This window comes from Haliotis asinina, chromosome 2 (genome assembly GCF_037392515.1).
Source record: "Haliotis asinina isolate JCU_RB_2024 chromosome 2, JCU_Hal_asi_v2, whole genome shotgun sequence".
NCBI lineage: Eukaryota > Metazoa > Mollusca > Gastropoda > Lepetellida > Haliotidae > Haliotis > Haliotis asinina.
Window position 1 is genome coordinate 77,266,337 of NC_090281.1, and position 12,343 is coordinate 77,278,679.

Here is a 12,343-nt window from a genome sequence, read left to right on the forward strand (position 1 = left end):
TATTTTTGCAACAGGATATATATAAGAATCACCCAGTAGAATTATGAATGGTACTGTGGTCTACCATCAGCTCACTGCTTTTCTCACCTCTTCCGTTAACAAATTTCTGACTCTTGTTATGATGAAATTCTTCTTGAGAATGGAGTTTATTGATGGACGGTCTCTGCAATCAAGCATTGCAAAATATACATCTCATTGAAACACTTTAAGTTTGCATATGAAAACCAACCCTACAATGAACATTATCAGAAGACCATAATGAGACATGACCAAAGTAATATCAGATGAAAATATCAAATTACATGACTTGACAAAAATACACACCAAACCTCTTACATAATTTGTTGGAACAAAGGATCATACAATGGACAAACCAAAGCATAGCCTCTGATTGTTACAATGAGAAAGAATAACTGCTTGTTAGTTGTCATTTGATAACTTTCATAGAAATAACAAACATTTGAAAATGATTTAGCTGGTAGAAACAGAGTCTGTTGCTTACTGACGTACCTTGGAGCTCTCTTAAACAGCTGGGCAATAAGGCCTCTCAGTTCATAGCTGTACTTCGGTGGAATGGGAGGGTATGAACCTCTGTTGGAGAAAGATTTAAAACTTTAGCTATTTGAAACAAATCATCTGAAGTGTCATGAACACTGAGCATGTTAAGTGCCAGGAGCTTGAATATGACCTTGATAAAAATACTTCACACAAGTCACTCACCTGATGATCTTCAGTACTAAGTTTTTCATATTGCCAGCTTCAAACTGAAAAGGAAATTTTAATAGAGGTATCAATTTTACGTTCCTGACAACATTTAAACATTAAAACATCATAAAATGATTATAAGACAACTCTGTCAAATGTAGAATTTTGCACTCTTTACACCTAATTACAAATCTTAGAATCATGTTACTATCTCAGTATCATCATATATGATTAAGGAGTCAAAAAATATACTGAAAACAAATTATATGAAGCCACCAAAACACAGTCTGATTTTTCAGTTCCCTTGACAAAAATGTCATGATGCAGGAGAAATTGAGTGTAGCTGCCAAATACAAAGAGCAATTTGAATTATCTTTACAGTTCACTTAGTCATTTTACTTATTCAGTTATTCTGTATATTCCTATTGAATTGAACATTCAGGATGCATGTCTCCATCTGAGGACAGTAAATTGTAAAATAGAAATACAAAAATAAATAATCTATAACCTGTCAATACAGTACACGTTAATGAATACCCTGTGGTTATTTTTAAAAAGTTGCTCAAGAAACTGTCATGCTGTTTTGAGTTCAAACTGACATCTTTAACAGAGGGGGACACAACAGTAGGCGGAACACCACAAACAAGTATTGCACATTTTATCCATCAATGAGATTTGAAAAATCAGGGGGTGGGGAACATATTACAGCTAAGAATGATTAATAAGTCCAATGTATACTTACTGCATGTTTCAGAGTGGTCAGTTCATAGAGAACACAGCCTAAAGACCAGATATCACTGAAAACAAGCACATCTAGTATAAAGCACATATTGATATCCACAAGTCAGTGTTAAGCATACCAGTGTGGTCAGTTCATAGAGAACACAGCCTAAAGACCAGATATCACTGAAAACAAGCACATCTAGTATAAAGCACATATTGATATCCACAAGTCAATGTTAAGCATACCAGTGTGGTCAGTTCATAGAGAACACAGCCTAAAGACCAGATATCACTGAAAACAAGCACATCTAGTATAAAGCACATATTGATATCCACAAGTCAATGTTAAGCATACCAGTGTGGTCAGTTCATAGAGAACACAGCCTAAAGACCAGATATCACTGAAAACAAGCACATCTAGTATAAAGCACATATTGATATCCACAAGTCAATGTTAAGCATACCAGTGTGGTCAGTTCATAGAGAACACAGCCTAAAGACCAGATATCACTGAAAACAAGCACATCTAGTATAAAGCACATATTGATATCCACAAGTCAGTGTTAAGCATACCAGTGTGAAATGAAAGGAAAACTATGATGCTTTTTGTCCCAAGAAATCAGCAATACCTATAGAGATAGAAATAAAACATTCACACTTGAATGGGCAAATGAGTGAGTATGGTTATTACATCACTTTTACCAATATTTCATCAACATCACAGCAGGGGACACCAGAAATAGGCTTCATGTATTGTATCCATGTGGGGAATTGAACCTGGGTGTTCAGTGTGATGAGCAGATGCTTTAATTATTTGGCTACCTCACTGGCAGTCTGTAAATAATTGCATCTGGACCGGTGAATCCAGTGATAAACACCATGAGCATCAATCTGCGCAACTGGGAACTGATGGCATGGGTCAACAAAGTCACTGAGCCTGACAACCCGATCTTGTTAGTCCCCTCTTACAAAAAGCATGGGTTACTGAAGGCCTGTATCCTAACCCAAACCATCAGGGTTTCCAATCTTTGAAGAAATGACAGATCATACACATTTTCAAATTTCATTCCTGACTATAAAAAACATGTATTTCTAAACTCTATCCTACCTCTTGTTGTTGTAGGGCTTGTTCTCTACAATCTCTGGAGACAGGTAGTATGGTGTACCTATACACGTCCGAGCTAGCTCCACAGTGCTGAAACACACAGTCTTAGTAAACACTCCATTGAGCCTTTGATATGAAATATTGATATCAGAAATATGAAACACCACATATACTAACATAGTTTTAGGATGGAAAACTTCTTTATTCAACGCTTCAATACAGATTCTTGTATTATTGTCAAGCAAGAATCTGTATAGAAACGGTGCATCACCCGAATAAAGAGGTTGTTCATCAATATAGTTTGTCCTTATCTGATTCACCAACTTCTAATATGTGACTCAAAAAAGCTGATATAGTTTTCATCATTCTCATTCTAGAATAAAATTCTTATCCCAAAATCACTTAACGTTCATTGAAAAATTAAAGATTATGTGAAGAATTTTGGTGACCCTTTCAGTTTCCCTTTGAACTAATAATCTTTGATCACTTAATCCATAAATAGCTGGGATATAACAAGCATGTAAACAAATAAAATATATGTGCATTAATCTGAAATTAAACAGAAATGAAAACAATGGTTACCTGTTCAAGACTTTAGCAATTCCAAAATCTCCAATCTGTATCCTTCCATCACTTGTCAGAAATATGTTCTGAAAAGTATACACGTGATTAAAGTACAAGTATCATCACAAACAAATACATCATCTAACATATACTTCACCATACCACCTCTACATGCAGAAGTTTAATCCCTTTCTTCATCATCTTGAAAACCCATCCCATACAAATGAAAACTCAGTCCTTGAACACCCTATATTACCAACATGAACTTATGCATGCAATTACTTTCTGTTTTTGAAAAGATTCCACCATTGATTTATAAATCAATCAATCAATCCATCACCCTCACACCTCTCCTACATCACTCTCACACCTTCCCTATATCACTCTCACACCTTCCCTACATAACTCTCACACTTTCCCTCACACTTTCCCTACATCACCCTGACATCATCATGCCTACCTGTGACTTGATGTCTCTGTGTAGGATCTTCCTGTCATGGATGTGTTTGATAGCCAGGCATGTCTGGACAAACCAGTTCATTATCTGGTAACAACACAATGTCATAATGTGATGAGTCCATGATGAGGCATACAAACACAATCTGAAATACAGTCATCCCAACCCCCAAAAGACGATAATCCACTTGAAGTCGGGGACCGCTAATTAGGCTACTCACTCCACCTCCCGCTGGAAGTTCAACGTAATCAGCGTGTTTTCATAGTCAATTTCCTTGTCGGGCCTAGATTTTAGTCCGAATTCCGAATTATACTGAGTCCGATTTATTCAGTGTTTGTGTAATGATAACTTAACTAAGTTCTGCCGGGACCACCACTAAGGTCCGAATTGTAAATAAAACCGATTTACCCCAGGTCCGAATTTGACAGATTCCACTGTACTATATTTGACTGATGATACGTACTGAGAACCCCTCATGGATACTGTGGGTGATGATATAGCCTAGTGGTTACAGCACTGGGTCAAAGACTAACATATGTACAATGTGTAAAGCCCATTTCTGGTGTCTCCCACCATGATAACGCTGGAATACTGCTAAAACCAGAGTAAAACTAAACTCCTGTCTCATCTTCAGTCCTGAAATATTGCAAGTCTACTTGAATCAATCCATTCAAAATCATAACAATGATAAGGACTACACAAGGCCTGATTGGTGTGGAGTGTATCTGGGTTACGCATTTCGTCAAGGGTGTATTCATCAGCTGAAGATACTTTGAGCACTTGTGTCTTCATATAAATAGTCAGATCTCAGTGGTGGTGTTGTTTATGGTGTCACAGGATGTTTCTGGACTGTGACGTCATGTCATCACAGCTGTTTCCTGGTGGGTGTCGCCGGTGGTGTATAGAGGCAATGTTTCGCTGTGTGTAATTTGGTTTTACTGATGAGAAATCGTATATGTTGGTCACATGTTCGGGAATGTGGTAATTCTAGTATTCAGAATGGTTGTGGAAACATGTAACAGTTTTGTGTTGTCAGATTGCATTATCTAACAATGGAAGGATGCAAGGTCAGTGTAAAGACATCACATATTGCTGCCTACCGTAGAAACAAAACCCTCAAAGATCACTTTGAGCCGACCTGATCTATCCCAGAGTGTTCCTACAAATCAGTGGTCAAATTGTCAACTTTATTGACAATGTGTGTGACAGAGACACTGCGAAATTTGTGATTTACTAACAGGCATTGACACTTTCACAAGTTCGGTCACAAAAAGGTCTTCAATAAATAAGCTACACCTGACAATCACGGAATGTAGTATATCTCCTTACATGCAAACACTGTAAGAACAATATGTTGGTGAAACCAAAAGATGTTTCAGAATCTGATTAACATGGGGTGAGTGAGTGAGCTTAGTTTTACGCCTCACTCAGCAATATTCCAGCTATATGGCAGCAGTCTGTAAATAATCGAGTCTGGACCAGACAATCCAGTGATAAAAAGCATGAGCATCGATCTGCACAATAGGGAACAGATGACATGTGCCAACCAAGTCAGCGAGCCTGACCATCCGATCCAGCTAGTCAAATCTTACGACAAGCACAGTCGCCTTTTATGGCAAGCATGGGTTGCTGAAGGCCTGTTCCACCCTGGGACCTTCACGGATAGAATCTGATTAACACTATGTTGATATCACTCACAAGCATGACAAAACTGTTGCATTCAACTTTAATTCGTAAGATTATGGCAAGAATAATCTAAAATTTGACATCATCACACAACTCAGAGAGCAACCAGACCTTGAACAGACCACCAAGAAAAGAATTAAGGTGGATTTTCGAGCTCCATACAATTCAACCACAAGGACTCAATGATAGGATTGTAGGCTGAAATATCCCTTTCGTCTCCTACTAATCAAAAACATAGATCTGACTTTCCAGCTCTAGTAAGACATACCCTCTAGGTTTAAGGATATTTTTAAAAAATTAATACTGATATCTACTTCTACAATAGGTTTAAAGTCTCTGAACATGTGCAACGATATGACATCAGTAAATTCTTAGAGTTCAAGTGAAAATATATTCTGTTACCATCCTAAGAGTCCTGTAATCATACCAAGAAACCTCAAACATTATTAGGGACAGTCCACTTGACACAAGTGTAGATGGACTCTGAATATAAAGCATAAGTGTGCTTCTCACACTATATATAAGGTCATCTCTTGTTTTCCCAGAATAACTGTGTTTGTTTTGTAAGTAAGACCTCTTCACGGGTTTTATGTTTTGTAATTAACTTTTCCTAATTCTTTATGCACATCAACATTCAAATGATATGTGAGTGTTTGAAATCAATTGAAAAATATCAATCAAGATTAAGTTCAAAGAACAAATGTTTTCCTGAGCAAGACTGGAAATGCAACTCCCAGACTTGTAGGTAGACACTCTACCACACAGCCACCGGGCCAATGAAGGACGAGGGATTGAATTATCTATTCACAGTTACTGTCAGTAAATTGATTTGATTTTATGTGCGCTTCAGTTATTGTTATGTAGCTTGATTAAATGATAACACTTCTCAGTTTTGGCAGACAATGTAAAACCATCAGGGATGGGAAATCCTTCACCCTCTGGTTTTACATTGTCTACCAAAACCTAGGAGGTGTGTTTTCTATTATACGTCCAAGACTTCCATGTTCTTCAAGAATCACAGTACCTGGTCTTCTGAAAACAACAGTCCTCTCTGATTATTGATTCTGCCGTAAAGGTCTCCTGAAACAGAGGATAAGAACTTGATGTTTGTCTTCCTAAGCTCTGTCATCTCTACTATTTCTTCATGCATTATAATACTACACACAGTTCCTCAAAGTCATTACAACATAATCTTAAATCTGGAATCAAGAGACCTGTGATGATACGGACTAGAAGCAACCCATGCTTGTTGTAAGAGGCAACAAATGGACTGGGTGGTCAGACTCACTGACTTGTTTGACATGTCACTGCAGTTCATTTGCATAGATCGATGCTCAGACTGTTGATCACTGGATCGTCCGGTATTCATTCATTAACAGACCACCACGATATAGCTGGAATATTGTTGTGTGTGGTGTTAAACAACCAAGAAACAAACAATATTTGAAGAACTATTCATGAACGCACCTCCTGAACAGTAGTCCATCACAATAAACAAGCAGCCCTTCTCTGAAACAATAAACATAACACGACAGTCAGTAAAATATTAAATAGTGTGCATCATAAAAAGCTTGGTATATTGTTCATGCTACAATATTCAAGGTATAAAGATGACACAGTCAGTAAGACAGGTTTACAACCACACAGCATTTCATTCTTACACAATATGTACAAGGTGACCGGAACAATCCCCATTCAAAACTAGAGATGGGTATTGCCAACAGTTTCAAATTGTGACATATTGAGTAGTATAAGTAATACCGCTACTACTTATACTACTTATTGTGATATGTGTTGCTGTATTGCAATATCCTGTGTAAGTGTAACATATGGTTTAAGGTAAAGAAATTACCGTTTCCTTTCTTTTGAAACAATGCCACTGGCCATTGCCAGGACTCAAGTGATTGTACAAGAAAATATTTCCAAATTGAAGACTTCTCTCCAAACTTTGGAACTCAAGAAAATGTATCTGCAGCAGCATCCGCCATATTGGTTTGTTTATCACTATAACACGAGCCTGTACCAATCTATGTGTATAGTTATATGGTTTTAAATTCATGCAAAAGAAAATATATGACCATCAAACATTCTCAAAACCATTGATGTATAATGATATATAGGAAATACAAATGAACAAATGTTGTTAGTCTTTTTCACTGAATTACTAATCACAATCAAGGAAATTGCCGATTGTACAGAGTTAAGCGGTTCCGAAAAGTGTATCCTAAACTATCGTATTGTGAAGTTTAAATTGCAATATACCAGTTAACTGGTATCATCGCCTACACCTAGTCAAAACACAAACAATATTTTGACTTCTGTAAAAAAACAGTACACCATCATGAGAAATATTAAGAAGGTATACAATCCAGCTTTCCAGCTTACCCTCAAAAGACTCCCTGTATGCCACAATGTTTGGATGTTTTAGCTGGGCCAGAACTGCAACCTACAACATGTCAATACACTCACTTAAACATTGGAAAAAGGTACACATATCAGTATCACGTGTCATAGAATATGTGACACTATGAGTTCCATGCTGGGGACATATTACTGGTTGCAGTACAGCTGCATAGTTTACAAGTTCATCTGGCACTTTCCTGCACTTTATCTGCTGGCCAAATCCATTGGCTCTATGCATGCCAGATAAGTCAGCATTAACTGGGAACTGTATATTAAAGGGACTGGCTGAGGGATTCTGGAGGAGCGTCTAGAGAAAATATGACAGTTGCCACAGAAAGGTCATGAAAAATACTACAACATGCAGTAAACAAGGCTGTTCAATACAAACATTTGTGTAACAAACTGGTGGATACAAGAAAGCATTCTTTTTGTCCTGATCACTTTTCAGTAGATTTCAGTCAAAATGCTGGTAACAAATTATAATTAGTGGTATCTTTGAGTTTGAGTTTGTTACAACTTCCTCATGTAGATTCCTGTCTGTGGGGATAGTCAGGACAAAATGGACACTTCATAACAAAACAGAGTGGTTTTGCATTTTGTCCATTTTAAGAAGGGTGGAAAGACACATACAAAACGTAAGAAACATTATGGAGTCATTAATTTCAGTACATTACTGCAACAAAAGCATCTGCATCCCAACATCATGCACCACAGGTCCACTCACATATTTCTGTGAATTTTAAGGACACCTTATTCAGTTCATTGTTTCTTCAGCTTCAGGGCAATCTTAAATGAGCTTTTATTACCATTATAGCAATTTAACAAATGCTTATCTTATTCTTACCTCTTTCCGTGATTCTACCCTTTCTTTCTGGCTCATCTGAAACCAATGAGAAAAGAATCCATTACTGATAAGGTAGCTGTAAGTTATGAGTGACAGAACAGGGTTTAACACAGCCTACAGTGATAGATAATGCTAGAGAGACATAACACTATGCTTAGCTGGCACAAGGACATAGTCACAAAAGCCATACATGTAAATACAGGTAAACTGTTGAATTCTAAAAATAACTGATCCTGCTTAGGGATATCTGAACTCATTTGCTCTTTAAATTAACTACCGAAATTAATGAAAAGCTCTGCAGCTCCAACAGAAGTGACTTAGTTCAGTTTTACGCCACTTTCAGCAATATTCCTAATATATTTTGGCAGGGCAGTCTAAGTAAACTTATCCTCAGTACTTTTCGTTACACTCCACCACTAAGTCTAACAAAACCTTATGGGAGGTCGCGTCAGGTAACCTTTGAGACTGACCAATCGGAACACAGCTTACCAAATCGCGAAAGTGCACATTCGCACATACCTTTTGAACTCTTTATCTCGAAAAGGTTCGTACCCGAACGATTCCGAATGCTATTTAGCGTACGATCGCTTCCGGGTGATGCACACTGCTTATGTACAACCATGACAACGGTGAGTAAACAGTCATTGAAAATGTTGTTTCTGATAATATTCAAGGATGTCATCTTGCAGAAATATTAGTTACTGGTAACCATGTCAACAGAAACCCCAAAGCGTATATACTGCAGGTCAAATAATTGTGCTATATGCTGATTTTTGTTTGTGGAACGATCGGTGTCAGTGACCTGAATATTTTTAAAGTCCCTCCCATCCCTAAATAGTAGCCGTTCTCTGATTGGTTAAATGTATTTAACCGTCTCGCGTTTGATTGGATGGTCATTGGTCGCTCAAAGGTTACCTGATGCAACCTTCTACTAGGTTTTGTTAGACTCAGTGGTGGAGTGTAATGGAATACACTGAGACTAAGTTTACTTAGACTGTTGGCAGGGGGCACCAGAAATGGTACATTGTAAGGCTTTTCAGAAAAAAACCAAAAGTTTTGTTTCTGCCAGCATCAATATATACCATCAGATGGGCTGCATAAAAGGGCGACTATGCCAAGTAACAATTAGAGACTTTCAGCAAAACTGAGGCTTTGTGTAACCATTATTTGGCATATGAAGTAAGGTTATATTCTCACTTTGAAAACATGGGTTTGAATCTCAGGTGGGACTCAACCCCAAAACCAACCTATTAGAATCTGTACATCTGTACTTTACTGAGAAAGTGTAATCCTAACTATACCATGTTACATCACAGAGATGTACAGAATGATTTTCTTACTGTGCATTAGTGCATGTGTGCATGTGTGTGTGACATGCTTCAACCCTTCACTCAATCTGTTTCATTGGTAACATTAACAAATGGACAATACTCTCACACCTACCACATCTGCTACATATTATGACCAACAAGCATTTGATAATATGTTGTGACTGAAATGACATACATCGTCAGAATCATGCTGGATTCATTATGCTTTAGTAAGCAAGTAAGCCATTGCTGAACTACCTTGAAAACGAACAGATAATCTGTACCCATACAGATTTGTATTGTGTAGCATTGTGTATAGATGTTGGTTGGGTAACCCACACCTGATGAACAGAATGAATGTCAAAGCTACATGTATTTAAGTATTTTACAAGGTGTATATGTAAACAATGAAAAAGTATGGGATTTTTAATACTATTAGTATTATCTCCTGTTGTTGTCTGCAGCAGTGACCTAAAAAAATACTCATAACTGTATCATGTGTATGGATAAATAATTCATGTACTCATAAATGCTTTATGCATAAAACAAAAAAAAAATCAAAATCAACATTCTTAATTAAGCTTTAATAGAAATTCTTTCAATCAAGATAGGATGAAAACATAGACCTTTTCAACTCAAAATGCTTTCATCATGTTCATACTGAAGCCTTTGCCATAGTATTGACAGGCACCACATCAAACTGTTTGTTGTTGGAGTTGCCATTTTACACCAAACACATAATGTCCACTGTAAAAAATGAAAATATTAGAAAATTTCTGAGTGTTAAGAAGTTTTATGAATACATATCAAAATACTGGTTTTCGATCAGCATTTCGCAATATGTATCATTTTCATGTCTGAACTGGTAAATACTGGTAAACTAGTTACATTGCACAGTCGTATTTGACACATCTTCCAAATTCCACAAAGCATTAAGTGCCTACCCACCACTGGAGCTTTCTTCTATGACAACATGGCCACTGGATCAGGAGTATGATCACTGATCACCGAGTGTGAACTGGCTGTGTTGGACAAGTGTTAGTCTAACTGATATCTAAGGCTGCAACAAATACTAGTACACTATGTAGCAAAGATGATAAGTGTCATTAATATTGGGTAACGAATACAAATAATTATTCATGAATACAATATTGTAGTTGAGCGATCGATGCACAATATGGAATGCCCATGTTGACAGTGTTAATTTGTCACAGCAATAACCAGTGATGTCATGACACTCAAATATGGCATGTAAAAGTTGTGGTCAACAGTATTATCTGCAGCCTTGGCTAACTGACATGACACGCACGACTACATTCTATGCTTTCATGTCTAACTTTGGAAAAGAACATAAGGGTTCCAGTGAAAAACACCCCATTTAAGACATAGTAAATATTTACTAATATTCGGTTCTGGTGTCCAAGAATAACGAATAACAAAAAGCTGTTGTTTGATTCATTGAATATGTGAGAGTGAATCCTAACAGCCTCACTGATAACATATAATCCAATTCAAAATACTGAGCAAAATGAGAATTGATTGTTTGAAACATACAATAAAACCTTCTACTCGATTACTGAATTTAAATTAAAAACATTCAAAATATTTGAATGTGTGAAATCAGGCCTACGAAGAAACTGAAAAGCATTGACTGTGTCAGCATGTTGTAATAAAAGTGCCACAAATTGTATTCAGGCTATGTGAATATATTGCTAGTGTTAAATGTTTAGGAAATTATCTTTTCATTTATCTGCAGTAGCGCAGATTATTTATGTTTGTGTACATAGACTCTAGTCAGCCTAATACAGTGTGTATACTCCAGATTAGTCATGTTTGGTGGGTTTAACGTCTAGAATCCCTTGAAAGTATCTATCGTCAAAGCAAAGTTACACATTTGGGAAATGAGCAGATGTCCATACTGACCAAGCCATAACTTTAGCAATAAATTAATTATTTATCACTCATTGTATTTAAGGTTCACTGGCACCTAAATCTATATCAACATTTAATTAGCACCTGGTGATTGAAAATAAGAAAAGAATTCAACAACCATTTCTCAATGAAAATAACGGGTATTAAAGGGGCACTGATGCGGAGCGAATAATGTTTCTCGCCAACTGTCTAATTACGGAACCAAACTGCAAATTGGTCAGCGCCCGCTCCTTCGACCGTGACGGACAAAGGAACTGGGCTCCTGTCCATATTAGCAGAATTTCTTCACCCAAAAGAGTCAGGAGGCCGGATGCCCATCATATGCCATTATTTAAAAATATCCATGGTATTCCTTGTCTGATCGTAACAAAATATCCCAGCAGTGTCGTTTTTTTCGGATGCTTGGATGGTATAGTTACTCAATTTGATCCTATTTCTGTGTTTTTAACCTCGATATTTAATCATGTTACATGAAAATATGATGCTTGGATGGTATAGTTACTCAATTTGATCCCATTTCTCTGTTTTTAACCTCGATATTCAATTATGTTACATGAAAATATGATGTCTACAGGCAGGTAGCAAGCCATTTGTTTCACTCCGGAAGATTGCAA

General features: G+C 37.0%; 1 protein-coding gene across 1 annotated transcript in view; it reads right to left on the reverse strand.

Moving 5' to 3' along the window:
* Positions 1-12,343, reverse strand: part of LOC137274355 (serine/threonine-protein kinase Nek1-like) — a 73,795-nt gene that overhangs the window by 59,400 nt on the left and 2,052 nt on the right. The window contains exons 2-12 of the mRNA XM_067807508.1: positions 8,488-8,523; positions 7,626-7,686; positions 6,708-6,749; positions 6,265-6,320; positions 3,558-3,641; positions 3,116-3,183; positions 2,537-2,623; positions 1,448-1,502; positions 721-764; positions 511-591; positions 88-163 (exon numbers count right to left, since the gene is read on the reverse strand). Coding sequence (XP_067663609.1) covers positions 88-163; positions 511-591; positions 721-764; positions 1,448-1,502; positions 2,537-2,623; positions 3,116-3,183; positions 3,558-3,641; positions 6,265-6,320; positions 6,708-6,749; positions 7,626-7,686; positions 8,488-8,523 — 690 coding nt within the window. The remainder of the gene's footprint in view (positions 1-87; positions 164-510; positions 592-720; positions 765-1,447; positions 1,503-2,536; positions 2,624-3,115; positions 3,184-3,557; positions 3,642-6,264; positions 6,321-6,707; positions 6,750-7,625; positions 7,687-8,487; positions 8,524-12,343) is intronic.